The sequence below is a fragment of the Chenopodium album genome, chromosome 10, assembly GCF_948465745.1.
Source record: "Chenopodium album chromosome 10, dcCheAlbu1.1, whole genome shotgun sequence".
NCBI classification, from domain to species: Eukaryota; Viridiplantae; Streptophyta; class Magnoliopsida; order Caryophyllales; family Amaranthaceae; genus Chenopodium; species Chenopodium album.
The window spans coordinates 14,314,761-14,335,669 of NC_137843.1; the positions used below are offsets into that span (position 1 = coordinate 14,314,761).

The 20,909-nt window shown below is 34.2% G+C and overlaps 1 protein-coding gene across 1 annotated transcript; it reads right to left on the bottom strand.

Moving 5' to 3' along the window:
• Positions 1 to 8,323: 8,323 nt before the first annotated feature.
• LOC145563633 (uncharacterized) lies at positions 8,324 to 20,575 on the bottom strand. Its single transcript, XM_081624068.1, has 14 exons — positions 20,401 to 20,575; positions 20,147 to 20,277; positions 19,935 to 20,068; positions 19,267 to 19,384; positions 18,024 to 18,105; positions 17,879 to 17,949; positions 17,728 to 17,769; positions 14,148 to 14,272; positions 11,999 to 12,092; positions 11,776 to 11,845; positions 11,518 to 11,702; positions 11,332 to 11,437; positions 9,004 to 9,090; positions 8,324 to 8,743 (listed from the first exon to the last, which is right to left on the bottom strand). The coding sequence occupies exons 2-14, from the start codon at positions 20,251 to 20,253 to the stop codon at positions 8,642 to 8,644; spliced, it is 1,323 nt and encodes a 440-aa protein (XP_081480194.1). The 5' UTR covers positions 20,254 to 20,277; positions 20,401 to 20,575; the 3' UTR covers positions 8,324 to 8,641.
• Between the last annotated feature and the right edge of the window lie 334 nt (positions 20,576 to 20,909).

Sequence of the window (20,909 nt, forward strand, 5' to 3'; positions counted from 1 at the left end):
GGCGCGATAGGATTATCGCGGTACAATAGAATTATCGGGGCGCGACAGAATTATCGCGTCGCGATAAAAATAGTTTTTTGCGGATTTTGTTTTTATCATAACTTTTGATCCACAAGTCAAAATAAGTCATACAATATGTCGTTGGAAGGCTCTTGAAATATAATTTCCAACTCAATTAGAATCAGATTAAAATATTTTGTAGAAAAAAAGATATGGCCGAAATAGTGGAAGGGTGTCAGTTTTGAATAATGTTTCATATTTCTTTCATATCTTTTTTGTTATAGCTCAAAATTTAATATTATAATATATCATTGGAAAGATAATGTCAAGAGCTATCCAACCATCTAAGATTTGGATAAAAATTATGAGGCACGGAAATAATATTTTGACTGTCTTTGAACGTCTTTCATTCCGAATAGAATTAGGACTTTCAAAAAGAGAAGTTTTATTCAATTTCAAACTCTTTAATATTATCTTTTCAAAAAGGTAATTAAGATGTTTTAGAAACTTATAGAAGCTTCTAATTAATCCTAATTGGTTTAGGAATATAATTAAGATTAATGGACCCTCCACATGATCATTGGGTCGCACATAAAACTTGTTTTAGGTCCAGTTTAGTATTTTGGCCGTAAATTCCTCGTTATAACTCGGAATTGGACTTATAATATATCATTAGAAGGGTCTTTTCAAGACTCATCCAAATACACAATTATTAGACCCATATTATGGACTAAAATAAACCGGATTAGACGTTTTTCATAAATAGGATACGAAATGAATGATTTTTGAAAACAGAAATGAATTATTTTAATTTAAAACATTTTAGAAAATAGAGGGATTCACGAGACTCTTAAACATTTCACCTTACTCGATACCAATGACGTGAAAAGTACTCATTACTAGGTTTGGTTTTTAGGGAGACACAATCAGGTGTCTACAAGTCTATATTAGCAAAAATAGATATTTTAATATATGCACATATGTAAATTTATGTACAATATATTTTACCCACAAACTTATATCATCCTTCCTATTAACCAAATGAATATCTTAACAATATGTATTTAACCCGTAAATATTTTTTTTTAATAATTTTTTTTATACTAGTAAAATCATTGAGTATGTTTCATTACTCCGTATCTCTTATGTAGTAAACTTTTTTCAAACTGACTTAAAATATTATTTTCATTTCTTTCTTAGCAAGCTTTTCAAACACAAATACAAAAATCTTAATAAAAATTCTTGTTGTAATATGGAAGAGTAGTTTATAATACTATGTATGTTATAAATTATGTTAAGAATTTGTTTTTTTTTTCATAACTTAAGTTTATGGCATCAATATATATTGTGTTAGGATACATTAAATCTTTTATTCTTTTATTTATGTATAAAATTTATTTCCTAAAAGCTTTTGAAAAAAAAAAAACACAAAAAAAAAAAGCACTAAAGAACACACCAGGAAATGACACACGTCATGGCTGGTATGTCTTTTAGTATATAGTTATTGATGGAATTTCTATTGAAGGCATGAGAGGGGTTGTAAAGACAGCACTTACCGATTACATCTTGAATTACAAGGATGTACAAGCCAAGTTCCCTCTTATATTACGAGCTTCCATGTCCGGTAACAATTTCTGTGAGGAAGACATGATTTCTAGGCTTGTTATGGTCTATTCTCAAGAGAGGCTCAATTCTAGGAAGAGAGTCAAGCTCAAAAACTATGAGATCCATCTCCTGAACTGTGATATGTGGTTAATTATGCTAGACAATAATCTTGGAGAAGTTCCTTTAAATATCTGGCGTGACTTTCAAACTTCTTATCTAACAACTGGGAGAAAGCTTCTCATCGCCACTCTCAGTCCTAGAGTTGGAAGAATGGCTCAAACTACTATCCATTATTTAAAGCCCTTGTCAGAGAAACATTGTCAAGACCAGATTAGTCATGAATTTTGCTTTCTCGTAACTCTTTCGTACCTTGGTCTTCTATGAGCAGCGACTTGGCTAGTAAATGTTACGGTTTTCCATTAATTTCCCAATTCTTGGTTTGGTCATTGCCGGGCATTGTAGAGGAGAATCAAAGGTTCCTTCATGAAGACTTGTGGAGTTGGCCGAGATTTGTAAAAGAAATTCTACCGATTTTAAAATCAAGCTTCATGGGTCTTGAATCAAAACTAAGGTGGTGTTTTTTTTAATCTCTCCTTGTTCCCCCACAACTATGCTTTTTGCAGGGAGGATTTGATTCATTTATGGATTGGTGAACGGCTAGTTCTACCTCATGCTTTGAGATTTGAGAATAACGGACAGACAATTTTCAATGAATTACTGGAAAGATCTATCATTCAACCACAAGCTATTGACAGCCATGGTTTGATGAGGTATGAAATCCATAAAATTTCTCATGACTTTGCCCATATTCCTGGTTCTAAAACATTTGTCCGCATGGATGCTGAATGCCCTTCTAGTCCTTATCAGTGGTTTAAGTACACATGTCATTTGTCCTTGTCTTGCAATAAGCAACTCCAGCGTTGGGATGAAATAGGGGAGCAACTTGGGCGCTTAAGAACATTGCTTTTGTTACATGATCACCAACAAAGTGGGCAAATAAGCAATCTTCCGGATGATTTTGTCAAGAAAGTGCAGCGTCGAAACTTAGAGTACTAGCCTTAATTAAAACCAACATCACTGACCTTCCAAGATCTACATATAAGTTGAAGCACCTTCGCTTTCTAGACATTTCAGACACAAATATAAAAAAAATTACCTGAGAAGTTTGCTAACCTATCCACCCTACATATTCTTAAGCTAAAAGTTGGCCCTGAAATTCGAAAATTACCCATGAACTTCAGCATGTTAACTAACCTTTCGTTTGTTGATTGGAATGGATGTCATATACAAAAAAATGGAAGCTATGCTACGCCATATTGGGAACCTTGTCAACCTCTAGACTCTTCCTTATTCATTGTAGGTAGCAAGAAAGGATATCGTATTTCAGAGCTAAAGAGTATTAATTATATCCAAGGATCAATCAAGATAACTAATCTGCAAAATGTCACTGATGAGGCAGAGGCTAGAGAAGCCATGTTATCTTATAGGAAAATTTGTTGAAAACCATCTTATAAAAATCAAATTTTGTTGAAAACCATCTTATAAATTTTTTTTTTTTGTCAAAGCACACTTGTGTTTAATTTTTTTTTTTGTTAAATCCCACCACTTTTCAGATTTCGACTATCAATTGACATTTGCAGCGTTGATTAGCATGTGCACCTCACGTGACTACTTAACCCTACTTTTCTATTATTTCGCCCCCCTTTTCCCTTCATTCATTCCCTCTTCGTCACTTATATTTCCGTGCAATTATATCAAAGCCTATAAAAACCAAAGTATGATGAAGAATATTGACGAAAAGAGAAAGAATGGAGGGAAAAGGGGGAAAAATAAAAGAAAAGTAGAGTTAAGGGGTCACGTGAGGTGCACATGTTAGTCAACGCCGGAATTGTAAGTAATTAGTCAGAACCCGAAGAAATGGTGGGACTAAACAAAAAAAGTTTTAAAACAGGTGTGCCTTGACAAAATTTTTTTGTGTTTTGACAAAAAAAAAAAATTATAAGATGGTTTTTAACAAAATTTGGTTTTTATAAGATGGTTTTTAACAAATTTTCCTATCTTATAAATCATTTCTTCGAAGGTTGGAATTCATATGGACAAAAAAAAGCCTCAAATGCAGCAGCAGTTCTCTCAGGCCTTCAACCTCATAACCAATTGAATAAATTGAAGTTAGTAGGCTACAGTGGTGCCTCATTTCCGCAATGGCTTTCTAATAGCGTCACCAAGCTTCATAAACTCGAGTTAGTGGGATGTCAATTTTGCTGCAACATACCCGCAGTTGGACAACTTCCATATCTTAAGACCCTTCATCTTGAAAAATTTAACTCTTTAGTAAATTTGAGCCCGTGGAGCACCAATAAATGGTTTTGGCTGTTTTCGCTCACTAGTATTGCATGACATGGTGGAGCTTCAAGAATTGGAAGTCGTAACACATATCTCCAGGTTTGGATTGAACTTTTCATGGATTTATGGTAAAAGTGCAAAACTGTTTATGATTTTGTTTACAGTTGTGTTAGTTCATCTCACTATAACAAGCATTTACAATTGGTTTGGCTTAAGAGAATTAAATTTTCAACTTCTTTTGTATGAACATATATAAATCTATCTTCACAGTAACAAAACTTAAATTATTTTCATTGTTGCAATTCTTGCAAAGTTATTTGTGAGAACTTAGTTTCAATATAGAAATATATATTAGTTTGAAATTATATGTTTTTGTTATTTTGTTTGAACTATCTTGTAAAAAAAAAAAGTTGAAAAAAATAGATAAATACTTCCTCCGTTCTATTAATATTGCAACAATGGACATTTAGCACTATTCATCACTCTTGTTTGACCACATTATATGATTTATACGTTAAGCAAAATATAGTCATGTAGGATCTTGTTGGATCCGTCTCATAAAATACTTTCACAATTTCAACTTTTTATAATTTTCACTCTTACACAATGATAGATATTTAGCATATAAAATGTGTTTTGAGATGCGTAATTTCATCTTTGTTGCAATATTAATAGAATGGAGGAAGTAAAACAAAAGCCTTTCTTTTGGTGTGTTAATAATGCATTGAAAGGAGGGGGTTGAGGGGGGGGGGGTTGTGGTAAAGAATGAGTAGTGTGCAGACCTAGTAATTCTAACCCAACTTGTGACCTGAAAACGACTCCAAATTGACCCAACATGAAAGTGGAGTTGACTTGATTTCGATCCGACCCAATTTAAACCCGAATTACTTGACCTGAACAAACCAGATCCGAATGAAATGACCCGAGCTAATATTACCGTCTTATACTAATACTTTGTATGGGTACATTATTGTTATAATTAGTCAATAACAAATTCAAGTCTAAACTATTGTTTTGTTAACTTATAATTTGTATAAGTTAATTTCAATAATAATCCAAGTCTAAACTATTGTGTGAGTTCAGAGTTTTGCTTTTGTTGGTATCAAAAGAATTGTTTTACCATAAGTCATTTTTTGCTTTAATAACTTTTCTTCCTATGTACCTTTCTCTCATTTAAAAATGTGGGACAAAATCTATTACAATATTGTAAAATTTCATTGTTGATTTAAATATAAATTTTACAATTTGTAAATCCATAAGTCAATAAATCCAAAAATAAGTAGTTTTATTTTAGTTTGAATTAGCAAAAATAATTTAAGCTCCCTCTGTTTTCTTTTGTTTGTCTCATTAGAATCCTAAGAGATTTTAATGAAAATGAAATATAGTAATTTAATGGTTTTTCTATACTTTAAGGCTTTGTTTGGTTCAGTAAAGGAAAAGAAGAGAAAGGATGGAAAGGGAAAGGAAGGTGATTTTATTTTCCAATATTTGGTTGATGAAAGGAAATGAAGGGAAGATAAAGGAAATTACTTTTATTTTTCTCTTTCCAGTCAAATTCCTCCAATTTTGGGAGGAAAGGAAAGCCAAAATTTTGTTAAGAGACTTTCCTCCCACTTCCCTTTCTTTCCTTTAGTTTTTTATGTCATTTATTCAACCAAACATGGGAATATGATTAAAATAATTTCCTTTCTTTTCTTTTCCATCCAAATCCCTTCAACTAAAAAGGGCCTAAAACAAAATCATGTAGGATCTTATTAGCTCTTATAGTTTCCAAATATAAAACCGAGTAGTAGATATTAGATAGGACAAACATTTAAAGACAGATAAGTAGTTTAAGTTGAAAAAAACAACTTTAAATCAATTAATACTAGTCAAAGAGAACATGGCATATCTCTATATTATTTAGCAATTCTAGAATTGGAGATATGAATTGATAAGTTTTTACCAAAATGTTCCAGGGTTTCCAACACATTATTCAAGGTGTTAAGTCAATAATTATTAACCAACTGTCTTAAGGAACTACATCAATTTCAGGTGCTCCTCGCATTGCCTTATGACTTCTGGTAATCTTCTAAAATAGACTCCTTCATTTCTTAATATTTGTCTATAGCTCTTATTATCTCCTTTTCTTATTATGAGTGACAAAAGAGTATTATATGTGTTATGTGCAATGGAAGGGTATTTTTTGCGAGATACAAGTGTTCCTTTGTTGCACATAATAAAAAACGGAGATAGTACTTTGCACGTTTATATTGAAAATTGAATTTGTTTTTCTCTTTACCGGTGAAAATGATTTATACTATGTAGTACAATCTACACAAAAGCTTTAAAAGACCAAGAAAGGATTGGTGTAGTTGGTTTTGAATTCCTCTTGTAATGTTAGGGTCATAAGGTCGAATCCTCCTAAAAGATTGGGGTGAGAATACCTTGCCCTTCCCTCTCAAAAGCATAGTAAGAAAATGTGAGGGCTAGGGTTCATATGCTCATCTACCTTAAGGTGTTTTCACTATGTTAATTAACTTTCTAGCCTCCCAAAATACTTCCCTTGTTGGAATTAAGCTGCATAGCCCGTTTCTTGGCATTTCTCCTCTTTAAAACCTGGTAAGTAAAAAGACATCACTGACTAAAAGACAATGCTTTCAAAAACAAAGGTCTATGTCTTCAATACTAAAGTATAGAAATAGGAGGAAATAGTGGGTAAGAAGGTTTGTTATACACATTGGGTTTAATGGTTTCGTTGATGAAACAAGAATTCAAGGTGAACTCTAATGTTGCCAACAAGTAGTGATCGAAAAAAAGAATGTTGTTGGTAAAGGTGAAGTTTGGGTGAGAGTTTTCGCAGGTTCGTATCTCTATGTGTTTAGGAGTTGAAGTTATGGTTTTGTTCTGGGTTTTAGTTTCACTGAATTTCAGGAAAAATTTGTTAAGTTAGAGGGTCTTCGAAGGGTGAAATTTGAGGTGCAATGCAACTCTTTTATCATGTTATGTATGATAGTTCAAAATGGATTTTAAGTTACCTGCTTACTTTTGATTGCACAAATTGAAAGGTTAGTAGAGTTCTAACTTTATTTAGTTTTCGTTTTAGCTTGTGGAAATTTTTGGGTTCATAGCATGCCAAATAAGAGAGTTTTGATTGGGGCGTTTGGTATGAATATTTTTTTTTTTTTTAAAAAAAAAAAAAACATGTGTGGTATATATATATACATATATATTCCAATAATTCAAGTATGAGGTAAGAAAAGAATCATTTAAATCTTACCTTTTCCATGAAAATAAATCACTTAAATCTAGCTTTCTTTGTTGTTTGAGGAGGATAAGAGTAATTGTTATCTTAGATTTTATAGAGCTAATAAAGCAATGAATGTGAGACAAAATAAATAATTTAAAAAAATAGTAGTGAGTTTGAATGGGAAATACTGATTGTTTCATACATGTATAGGTACTATTAGTATAAGAATCATGTAAATTATATTTTTAATTTTAATTAAGTGCATTTTCGGTTTTCCTTTTAGTGTCTCTTTAACTTCGAATGAATTACTCCGTAAAAAGTTTTAAATTTTTAAAAACTGACGTGATTTAACAATTATTTATTTTAGATTAATAGGGCAATTTAGGGAATACAGAAGTTGGACAACTTTTCACTCCCCCACCCTTGGAGTCCTGAACTTTACATAATAAAGTAAGATCTAACAAAAACTTTTCTGCCATTGCAGGTGCAATTGGTGACGCCTTGGTCTTGGATTATATTTTTAATTTTAATTAAATGCATTTTCCTTTGAGTTTCTCTTTAAATTTGAATGATTTACTCCGTAAAAAGTTTTAAATTTTAGAAACTGATGTGATTTAACAATTAATAATTTCTCTTTAAATTCGAATAATTTACTCCGTAAAAAGTTTTAAATTTTAGAAATTAACGTGATTTAACAATTAATATACGAATTATATTTTAGATTTATAAAGGCAATTTAGAGAGTTACAAAGTTGGACAACTTTTCACTCCCTGACTCCCCCTCCCCTGGACTTGCATAAGAGTAAAATCTAACAAAAACTTTTCTTTTGTTGCAGGTGCAATTGGTGACGCCTTGGTCTTGGATTAGATGGTTACCAGCTCTCTGTATGACTGTATTTGGATGTAACTCCAATTGAACAATTAATTAATTGTACACTTGTACGGGCAATCATCAACATAAACTATAGTGTATTTTATGCTATAAACTAAAAATAATCATTACTCACTCTTCAAATAATCATTATTTGAATTAAAATTTTCCTCTCATACGTAGTATTAAAATCCTATTGTTTGTGGAGCCCTTTAAATCAATATTCTTGTTCATAATAACCCTTATAATTTAAATATAATCATTGACACCCTCTCTTCGATAAATTAATATTCTTACAAAATTTGTCCAAAACAATTACTGCGTACACATTTCAAATTCTTACACAGCAAAGACCCATTTCAAATTTTCAAAAAATATGAATACACCAAGCAAAGCTCGTTGTAGTTAACTATGGATCACTTACAACCACCGTCTAATATAGAAACATATCAAAAATACTCGAGGTTGAGGACTTAGTTCCTGCTTTTTAACCTCATATGTCAAGTACATTTCCCTTACCTAACAGACATTTTTAACCTCATATGTCAAGTACATTTCCCTACCTAACAGACATGTTGCCCCTTGTATATGCGTTATTGACCACCAGACTCACTCGTACAAATCTTAGTCCCACTAAGTATATATCCACCAAATGCACTCATCTGCATATGAGGATGAGTTCTTGATGGAAGTACCTGCATCATGTCGACAATTGATTTCATTAAGTACTGTTGATACATTCATTAAGATATACTTCGTATAGAATACTTATTTTTCCTTCCTCCATCATAATAATTTTTTTTTTTACAAGCCCTCTACCATAATATTAATTACATACGGAGTAAATATTTCCTCTAAGGAAAGTGCTATCCAATCCTTTTATTCTATTTTTTGACGTGATCTAATTACATGTTTCAATCCAGAAAAAGAAACTAATTCAGAACAGGAGTGTAACCTGATATTCTCGAAGCCAAGGTTCCGAAATTTGCAATCCAATTGCTAGTTTCTCGCTTTGTAAATTGTGCATGCATTCTGCAAGTGGCTGCATACAAAAATGAAACGTGAATTTTTTTTAGCCATGCGACAATGTTCCATGCAAGTGCAAAGCTTTACTAAATACGTAGTATAAATTTGCAAATAATTGAATTGACAAAAGGGGAAAAGCTATCTATAGGATAATATTGCAATCTAAATCATGTACAAAACTTCTTGTATGAGCAAATGATTCACTATCTTTGAACATGCTTTAACAATGAGAATTCTAAATTTCTGATATCATATTCAACAAGTGCACAAATTTACCTCGACTTAAAGAGACTAAGAAAAAGACATTCCAATAGCCAAGCTTATTCTCATGATACATGAAAACTTTGCAAGAAGAAACTAGAGAGTTTCGAGATTCAAACAAGACCTTCAAGATAATACAAGTCACAGGATAATTTCTCATTATAATAGTACCCAATGCTCCAGAAACAAAGCTTTTAGATTGAATTTAGGATTATTTAGAAAATAACACCACAAAATAGCCAAAATTTTGATTATAACACCACAAAATTTGAAACTTTTATTATAACACCATAAAAAAACCAAAAAATTTGATTTCACCACCACTTAACGGATTTTTGGATGGAATCCGTTAAGTGGGGTCCACATTGCCACATGTCACCATATTATTGGTTAAAAAATAAATAAATAAACCCAGCCCCGCCACCACCGCCGCCACTGCCGGCATCCCAACTTCAGTCACCGACACTCCTTCCCTCTCCTACCCCAGCCGTCCGCACTCCACCCTAACCTAGACGCGCCTACGCACAACCCTAGCCCAACCGCCAGCGCTCCCTTCCCTTCCCTACCTACCCCGGCCACCACTGCGTAAACCCCCCCCCCCCTTTCCCCACCCTTAAAACGGTCAAATCGACCATTCTGGGTTTCCATGGTCGATTCCGGCCATTTTGTGGGTGGAAAAAAAATGGGTGGTTTTCGAGCTTTCGACCGGTTACGGTCGTGGTTGGGATGGCGTGTTTCAACTTTCAAGGCTAGGGTGTTTCAAGGTGGATGGTTTTCGTTCGTGGCTGGCTGGGATGTTTTAAGCGCCGGTTGGGGTTGGGGTTGGGCTTGGTGGCTGGGCTCGGGTGAGGATGTTTCACCGGTGATGGCGGGGTGCTGGAGTAGTGAGGCTTGGTTGGGCTTGCGGCAGAAGGGCTTGCGGCAGTGGGGCTTGCGGCATAGTAGGGGTGGTTTCGTCAGGGTGGTCGTGTGGGGGAGCCAACAACCGGGAATGGAGTGACGGCGGTGGAGGCAGGGAGAACCGGCGCCGGTGGTAAGGGTGGTGGCTGGGGTTGGGAGTTATGGTTTTTTCTTTTTTTTTCTTTGTTTTAATCAAATAGTTAACTAACATGTGTAATGTGTGGTGCCCACCAACGGTTTTTTGGATGGCGTTAGAAAGTGATGGTGAAATCAATTTTTTTGGTTTTTTTGTGGTGTTATAATAAAAGTTTGAAATTTTGTGGTGTTATAATCAAATTTTTGGTTATTTTGTGGTGTTATTTTCTAAAAAATCCTTGAATTTATTTAAAAATCAAAACCTATTTCCTTTACAAACAAGGCTTTGGTGCCTTCAGTGTATAAACTTTTAAGTAGCTCCTAAGTCTTCATGTGTTAAGGTCACAGCTGACTATCAACGTTGACCACATCAGGGCCATCATGGATGTAATATATGTTTACAGATGCAACAATTCTTCCAGTTTCATGGAATACTTAAAAAAAATCTTTATTATGACATAATTAGAAGCATTTACACCAGATAGTATGACTAGATCCGCTTTGGACGTCTCAATTGAAACTCTATAAGATATTGCGGTTCTCTTTTCTATTAAGTGTTAACCGTGGCTGAAACTTTTTCAACTTTTTGAAGTGCATAAACCCTTAGCAAATTTTATGTCACATCAACCATTTTCATTCATCCACATATGTATGCATCTACAAGGGAATCAAATTCTCCCACATGCTTAAACCAGTGGCTCACAGATACTGACTAATATTTTTTTACCATATGAAACTCTTTTAAAAAAAAATATTCTCTTAGCATTCCATCCTAATTCAGATATAGAATATGTATTGCAACTACTCCAAGTATGAACATGAACTTTCCAAAAGAAAAAATGGAGAAGCAGGTCACATCTCATCAGTTTGCATATATAGCAGAGTCATAAAATGCACATGCAAGTATGCAACAGTAAGAATATATTTGCAACATGAGACATAAAATTTAATTGCAGGAGACCTGGAGATATTGGTGATAAATTGCAAAAGAGGCTGAGTATGATAAATGAGGTAGTAGCTTTTGCAATATGCCCCATACATCCTGCTCAGGTGCTGCAATTATTAAGCTGCAAAGATTCAAATACAGATATGTAAATTCCTTATGTTTTAAATGACAAAATGATGACTAGGAGCAGTGTTAAAGTACCTAGAAAAACCCTTTTCTTTCCATGAATCAATAAGTTCTTCTGAAGCCACTTCTCCTGCTTTTATTGCTTTGCAAGTTGTGGGATCCCGTTTACCAGTTTTGTTGGAAGTGTCAACTGATGTCTTATTTTCCTCCAGGGAAACATCTTCTTCAACAACATCTAGTTGATTCCCTGAATCACTTGCCTGCAGATAAGGGTAATAGATTAGTAAGGAATATATGCAGCTGGAAATAATGCTTCTGAGCTGAAAAAACTACCATGTTCTCGTTTTGTACGTGGCTTCCATTTTGACCAGGGCATAGATCATTGAGACAACAACGAACAATTCTGAATGTACATGGAATTTAACAAGGTTCAAAATACTTGAAATGTGCGCATTAATATTACTTCTCAGTCACCCAGCAGCCAAATATTTTGATAAAGAAATTACAGGTGTCAAACCAATTGCAATTTATTATCAAAAAATAAAAGAAATATTACCGTTTGCAGGTGTCATTATTGAAATTGAAGATCCTAACTATTTCCAAGGAATGTGGTGTGACACCCAGATGCATGTTGCAAACATACCCAGTACCTGGTCAAAAAGATAATCACTTTAAGTAACACCAACTTACATGATAAGAAACACATATTTTCATTCCATTACAAATCCTTCTCCATAGTATAGATGTCGATACATATATTTCAAGTGACATTTTCTCATTGTGTGCTATTAATGGAGCCAAGAGGACAGCAAATCTACAATAACATCTCCAGAAAATCTTCACAGCAAAGATGATTTTAAAGGGTTCTTTGGTAGATAAAAGGAGATATGAACTAAAATTTGAAAATAGCACCAAACAATTCACTCCTTATATCCCTTCATGATCCATACAAACGTCTTTTTTGATTGACAGGAAATAAATATATTAAAAATAAAAATAAAAACCTTCACACTTCTACCTTCTACAGTTCTATGTCAAGTGAACTTTTCCTTCTTTCTTCATCAAATCAACCCTTATCTCTCTATCAAGACACTTTCTCTTACCTTTATCTGTTCACTAAGCACTACCAAAATATTTATTCACATTTAATAGCTATCCTACCAAACTCGTATGTGAAAATTATTTCCATAAAGGATTAAGAGCTCTGCAGTCTAGCACAAAGCAAGGATTAATTTACCAAAACATAGTTATTTCCACAAAAGATTAAGAAGATGAAACAAAAAAGTCAAAAAGCCCCACTCTTTAAGCCCAAGGATCAAATTTTCAATTCATCATCCAAACTTCTATATAGATTGATAGCCTTTATTTTTATTTATGCGTAGGCTTTACAAAGAAAAAATAAACCCTGATAAACATTTAAGGCCACGTGAAATTCTTCTTTATTCACAAATAGATTAACTAAGATGCTCCATTAAACCATCAAAATAATCATACTAAAATCGAATCATTACCAATTATACATGGAGATGCTCTAATCCAATTTAAGCTATGTATTAAGTGATGCTCATGCATCAGTTTAGAAATGGTTCGCACGCAATCACTTAGTTATTCGGATAGTGGTTTACTAAAACCAAAGAAAATGGGAGCTTTTACTAATAGACAAATGAGAGCCTCAAGTGCTATGCTTTCAATAAAAAGATTCCCTTTCTCAATAAGCTATAAGTTAATGTACACATGTTCTCTCTCAGTCCCATACAGCAAGAGTTTTTGTATCCCTATGAACCAACAAACTAAAGGTTTACTGCAACCAGGAAATACTGTCCGAGTTGTATTTATATAGTTTTGTGGTGAGTTGAACCATTAAAATCCATTTATATGCATGCATAAAGGCTAAGAAAATAAGCAAGGTACACACATCCTCTCACGCTGCTTAATAAGCATCTGGTACAGCTTTTCTGGCAAATCATGGAATATTATTAAAATATAGCAGCGGTGCTTAGCTTTCATTCCACAATGTAACACAGGCTACAGAATCACTCTATTCTAAGAAAGTCCAGATAACACTTTATTACTTTATCCAAACTGATGTGATAGTTTCTTATGCCATCTTCTTGTAGACTGAACTCTCTATGGGCTCCATTGCCCTAGCAATACAAAGGCCATAAACAGTCAATGTATACTTGGAATCCAGAAATATGTTTTGCGCAAGTGGATGAAAGATTGCAAAACAAAGAATTTTAGTTAAGCATGTCCCCAGAGAAGAGATAATTTCAACTTTACAAGAAACAAGGGTGACTAAGCTATCTGCATGAAGGAGCCATCCTGCCTATAAAAGGGGAGATAGGTACAAAATCATCCCATCATTTCCAAACTCTAATCACCCTGATAACCAGAGGAGAGCTAGAAGGAAAATAAAAATAAAAAGTGTCCTCAAGATGATGAACCATTCATCTAAAGACTTAAGAAAGGACGAATGATACTCAATAATGAATTGCATGGCTCACAGTACACAGAAGCCTAAAAACAAGAGGCTTCAAAAACCTGAGAGGATTTAGATGAGTACCAGTCATTGGCTCATTAAAATGGCATCTACTTCCATGCTCAAGGAAACAGGATAGGGACAAAACATGACAAGGTGCAAAACAAAACATCCATAAAATACAGAAGAAATATAGAGTGAAACGCATTACAATCAGAGCAAGTACCTCCTAAACGTTCTGCCACAGCACCAGTAACAATCCCACCAACCATATCTACCACCAGGACATCTGAGTGTGCAGTAACATTGGCCATTGAAAGAAGAAGAGCTAGAGAATCTGATCGTAAGCAACTGTAAATATGAGATAGGATGAGTTAACCTGAAAGATACCTCTTAACTCAAAAGACAAGATAACATAGAGGAGCCTGGATAAAAGAAAAAATTAATCATACAATACTGAAAGTGACAAGTTTTAAACTATAACAAGCAACAAGTCCGTTGCATTTTCTGCTCTACTGCTACTCGTCTCCCCCAAGGCCACCATAATATTAGCCATGCTACGCATACATTTTGCCCATTAGCTTGAAAATCCTTAATTGCCTTCCATGATTCACTACTATGATTTCAAATAATGTCTAACTCTACACTGCCCAGATTTAAAGTCATCAACAAAATAATGAACTATATTACAGTAAGGCAAGATAAGTACCAAACTAACAAGATGTCTTGAATTTTCATCTGAAGCATCAAAAAATAAATTTTAAGTAGTCTACGGATTATTTTTCTTTTTAATCCAATAATGTTTTTCAATAGGCATAATACAATTAGAAGTAACAGCTTCCGGGGCTTCCAAGAATATTCCTTATCTAAATACCTTATATTGATGCCAAAGGCACACCAATGTATAGGAAGAACTCAAAACCTAGCTCATAATGTATTTCTAGTACCTCCTTATTTTTCTTTAATTTACCCCAAGAAACTATAAACCTCACCCCCAAATGAGGCTGCAAATCCTTAACAATTGCTTGCAATTAATAGTAATTCTCCACAGCACTTGTTAGTATTTCACTTTAGTTCAACAATTAGTTCAACTAATGACTTTTTGACCAAATCATTACTAATTCATAGTGCACAAAAAAAGTTAACAGCTCTTGGGAGGGGGAGGGTGGGGTTAAACTGTTAACTTGGTGGGGAAAGGAAAAGCTAGTTTATCAATCCTGGAGACAGGTTTGAAAGCTAAAGTGTTAGTGCACACCACTGACCAACACTACTACAATCCACCATCACAAACATTATGTGATAAGTGACAAGCTCAGCAAACAATGAAGAACGGGGTAAAACCAAGGGAAACAAGACATAAGAATGGATGCAAAGGATACACAAGAAAAAGAAAAAGAGAAAAAAAAAAAAAAAAAAGGATGCTGGATAAAATAAAGTGAAATAAGTCTTCAAATGCCTCCTCATTCAAAATTAGAGACGAGAATTGGAAATGATCAAAGATGAATGAGTGAAAGTAATATAATCAATGGGGAACAAAGCTAGATAACTAGAGTATACTAAGTTCCTCATCAACATTTTGTGTGCCCTTATCCATTTTATAAGAAAAATAGTATAAAAATCAGATGTATAACTAAATATTAATTCTTAACCCAGTTTTCTAAACAACTCTGACTGGGTAGTTCCTAAAAGCCTGAATTGCCTTAGTGTTAGAATCCAACCTCCTTTTTATATGTAAGAAGTTTTCCTAGGCTTTTTTTTTTTTCCTTTTTCTTTTTTTTTTTTTCCTTTTTCTTTTTTTTTTTTTTTTTAAGTTTCCAAGGCTTTAGATTCCATTATTATGTTTATATCAACCCAGCATTCCCCTGGGAAACAGAGTAAATTCAAAGCTCTGTTGGGAGCAAAACTAGTGAAAATCCAAAAGCTTCATATCAAGTGATGTCTCGCTTTAACGCATATTCGTCATCAAAACTTTATAAATACTGCGTCATCACATATATTTTAACACCCAAACTCACTAGACGGTATCAAGCCCCAATCATACGTACTCCATCACCAATAGATAGGAGTGCCCTCGAGACATCTGCTTGTGTTGCTTTGTTGCTCACAAGCCCTATTTCCACACAAAGCTTACGACCTTGCCTACAGATAGGTAAGAGCGCAGAGGATGATCCGGTGTCAAAACACTTACACTTAGCCTAAGAAGCTAAATAAGTAACTTGGTTTCAAAATAATTGAAAAGATAAAGTGATCTCAACTCTGCTCCAGCCTCCCACACCACAGCCATATATGCATTGAGACATAACAATTGTTTCTCCTTAGACTTACCAAACCCTTGAAATCTAATCCGTAGCCGGTCCAACCCCTCAAAAGGGATATCCAAGATTCCTTATGCATAGCAAACAACCTCCTCTAGAGGAATCCTGCCATGTCACAATGTAGAAATACATATGAACAATACTCGCTAGCAGCTCGACAAGGATATGAAAATATGGCTTACTAACAAGTCCATAGTATTAATCCAGCTCGACAAATGATACAAAAATCCAGCTAACTAACCAAACAGCTTCTAAAGCAAGTCAACAGTATTAATGCCATTGAATAAGAAAATCCACACAAAGCCCTCACTTTAAGAAGAATGCTCACCTTCCAAATAGTTTGCTGCTGGAAAGCTAGAAATTAAGGGAATTAAGTCAAACAACAAAGAGGCGATTTGAAAATAGAACACCCAGAAAAGTCCTCTATCCACAACCTCTTTGATGCTTAAGCAATCTCTGTCAAGTCCAATGAGTTGTTAACCACCGTTGCTACCCAAGTTTCGAGTTAGGGTTTTCTTCGAATTGAGGATTTTGAGATTTAGGGTTTTTGTCCCAAATTGGGGATTTTGATATATGGTTGAAGTAAAAGACAATTCATGTAATTAACTAGGGTACCTCGCCGGATACCCTTGATTATTGTAATTCTTAAGCCCGCGAACATTTAATTTAAAAAGTTAGATTTTTTTCAAAAATTTCAACAGCATATGTACACAGGCACGCCTCATACCACAAAGCGTCAAAGGCGCTGCGCCTTACGCCATGGAAAGAGCGACGAGAGGCTCGAGCCTTTGCAAGGTTTCTAGAATGTATTGCGTCTGGGAAGGTGGATGCTCTATGGCTTGTGCCTTGGGCACGTTTTTAAAACTAAGCTTTTAATGTGCGCCTAATCCATATATCAGTGACCAAGTTCAGAGAGTATATGAAAATTTCAGAAGCTAATGTTGAAAACTTGTGTTTTTAAACAACCATTTTGCAATTTATATTAGTGCTTCAGAAAGACCTAATTCAATACCTGACATGTATTAAACATCTAAGTTGTAACACCCTCTTGGATAATCACCACTTTCTCACCACCCCAGAGAACAAAACATTCAACCTATTTCCAATTTGAAAGTCGATTCCAGCAACACAGATGGTGACAGCCGAAATTAAACAATGTTTAAGTAAAATTGCTTATAATCTAGGAGTTTAAAAATAAAAAAATAAAAAATAAAAAAAACATTGATTGCTTCTCAAGATTCGACCACAGAAAATTTGACAATTGTAAAGGAAAGAACTTAATACATCATAACTCAGACCAAAGAAAGGATGCACAACACACAATTTGAGATGCACCATAAGAGATAGGACAGTACTACAGGTTTAACTAATAATGCTCCAGCAAGCACACATTTATAATTGTGAGATGACTTATTAGCACATAGTAAAGAATGAATGCAGGAAAATAATTTCTTATAATAAAGAGAAAAGAAGGTAAAATAATGACATTACCCAATTCTAGCAGGATATTTCCTGAAGTATGCATCACATATGCTGAAAGCAAAAAAACCAGGACAGAGTTAAAATGTGTACATTGAAAGACCCAAAATTAACATCTCTGACAAATTGGAGTAGATTAAAGTCGCACAACTTTGATGCCTACCTTCGAACAAAAGGACGCCTAACAAGTACCTTGGGAGCATATTTTTTTTGCTTACGAAGTCTGTACTTCTCCTGCAATTGACAAATAATCAACACGCTAATCTTGGAACATTCTTCTATTATAATCTTGATATTCGTAAACGAACCTGTGAGAAAGATGTCTTATTCTCAAAAGTTGTGCTATTGGCAATCAGAGCTTCTACAATCTGTTCACCTGTTGCACCTTGTCTGTACAAGATAAATGATTTTGCAGACATCATCAGCATAATCAAAACTTAAGAAGAATTACTGCTAGCAACTAGGACTATAGATTGGAAGTCTATAACATATAAAGGTAGCAATTAGCATATTAAAGTTGTTTGCTGGAATAAACCAAAAAGGGGCTGTTTGGTTGGGAGAAATCAAGAGAGTAACAGGCTCTTATTTTTCTTATTAACTGATGGCTTGGTGTATTTTGACATTTCCAAAACATTCTACTCCAAGTCTATAGATCATAAAGGGTGAAATTATGAACGAGCGTTCATTCGTTAATGGACAGGACAACTTCAACCAACAAAACCTTCTTCATAACAAATCATTTCAAGGTAATTTCATTTAAAGATTAAAGTTGATTCAAGAATTTTTTGTCAATAGATCATAAACCCTATGTGAGCGAGTCACGAAAAGAATATTTTTGAAGTTGTTGGTTACATGAAATAACATCACAACTAGCCGGGTAAATGCCCGAGAGCCTGAAAATTACATCTATTTGTTTCTTTAGATGATTTTAGCCTTTCATCTGTAATCCAATTAGAAGTTTCTTAATGTGACCTAATGGAGCTGTAGCCAACTTATAATTTAAGACGGGTAAGATTGAATGAAAAAAAAAATATTATGAATATATGAGATGCTCCCCCAACATTTGAACCTTGGTGACATTCCCTTAACCTTTGTAATTAATCAAACTGTGTGAGATTGGTGATTAAAACCTTGCTCTCTTCAAACTTAGTGATTGTAGAGAGAAGTTTTATCCTTTTTGCTTGTTTATTTCCTATTATCTCATCATAAACATAAAAACCAAAAATATTGGAAGGTGGAAAAATTTTCTTAAAATTGAAGCTTAAAGATTACATATCAGTGGTGGTGAATATGGAGGATGAAGATGATAGTAATGGAGGTTGAAGAGGAACAAACATGGATGCTCTTGCTGTTTAATAAACAAGTTATAACCAATTCATCGAATACTTCCTCTTGTAGGTGAATGATTGCTGACAGCTCACTCATGTTAAAACTTAAATACACCCATATTCAGAAACCTTCTTACAGATCAAACAAGAAAGAACAATGAGGTTCTCTAATCTCTACTACAATCAAATTGTCTCAGGTTAGAGAAAGGTGAAATTATCTAACCTTTGCATTTCATCTATGTCCTCTCCAGTAAGACTTTGAGCAGTATTGTTATCAACTAGAGCTCTATTATCTCTCAATTCTTCACCTGTCACATTTTCTTCCTCTTGAACATTATTACCTGGAATGAGAGGAAGAGAAGAAACAATAAACCATCATCAAGTGCATAATTAGAAGATACGACTCGGACAAGCTTCAAACCCATGAAAAAAAGCTCTTTGGTTGAATGCAAATAAGTCAACTAGTCAAGTGTGCCAAATGAAACCATCGAGCCTAAGATCTCACAAGAATGATATTCACAGTAATTAGCATAATCATTAATTTTCCGATAGAAAGACCCAAATATTTCACCAACAACCACAAAGGCAACAATCAACTTCAACATTGCATACGAACACAAGCTGTTGTTAGAGTTGTCCATTTGATCAGAAAAAAGAAACAATATTTCACTAACAAACTTTCAAAGTCCTAACTTGATCAGAACTTCAAAAGCTAGACCATGTAATTATTTTTAAAAATATACAGTACATTAAGTTTCAGCATTAGCTTAAGAAATCAATCTCACCTCAATAAATTTCCATTGTAATGAGACCACAACTAAATAAAATTTGAGCAAATTCAATCAAAAATATATATGAAAAAACAACAGCACTAGAGCAAAGAAAAGATACCTCGTTCCTCTTCTGAAGGTACAACACGAGATAAATACGGCCCGTCTTTCCCATTATCGACACGAAACGACGAACCAAATTGGCAACCAACAATAGGCTGCAATGAAAAATTCTTCTTGCCAATCTTCAAAGTCCTGCAAAATAAAAATAATAATTCAAATTCCATGTATTACAGAATAGAAATTAATTCAATTACTAATCATAAGACTTACGCAGCAGGAGAAAGGCGGGCGAAAACAAGGCGTTCACCATCATTAATATCAAGCAAAACACTGCAACCTTCCCATGTCAATCTTGAGCTTTGATTTGATTCTCCCATTATAATTGAATAAGCTTGATTATGCTGTGATTTTGACAATGATAATTTAATGGATGCAAAACTAGGGATTTTTGTTTCAAAAATTACAAGAGAGATTATGAATTAGTAATGTATGATTCTGTAATGTTTGAGATATGGAGGCTAAACCTTTGGTTTGTACGACAAGGAGAGAGGGAATGGTGCGGCGGGTGATGGTGATGGTGATGGTGGTGGTGGGCGGCGACAATGGCTTTGCTGGGCGGCTGAGTGGTGAATTGGTGATGGCACGGCGAGGTACAAGGAAGGCGAAAGAGGGGCTGGTTGAGTGACAGGAGAGTAGGAGATTGAGGTTTAACTGTTTTGGGGTTTTCAGAAATTTAACGTTTATTACGGGCATATTCGGCAAAATTAGTTGTCCTTCCTATGTTAGTTTGGAGAACTTGAGAAGTTGTGCGTTGTTTACTTTATTTTATTTTTGCTGAATTTAAATTATTTTTATTGAATTTAAATTATTTTTAATAAATTTAAGTGATTTTTAATGAATTTAGCATGGAGTATCTTGCATATGAGCTCTCTAAAAGGAAGATCCATCTTGTTGATATGAGCAGTATATCAAACTCATTTAAAGCAATCACGAGGGGTATTACATATACCCCCACTCACAAACCAACACGAAT

Excerpts from the sequence above, each read along its gene's own strand:
- LOC145563633 (XM_081624068.1), bottom strand. The coding sequence starts at position 20,253 with ATGGGAGAATCAAATCAAAGCTCAAGATTGACATGGGAAGGTTGCAGT. Across the intron at positions 17,770-17,878 it reads AGGCGTCCTTTTGTTCGAAG|CATATGTGATGCATACTTCA; the intron begins GTAGGCATCAAA and ends TTTTGCTTTCAG. Across the intron at positions 9,091-11,331 it reads TTTATCACCAATATCTCCAG|CCACTTGCAGAATGCATGCA; the intron begins GTCTCCTGCAAT and ends TTTTGTATGCAG.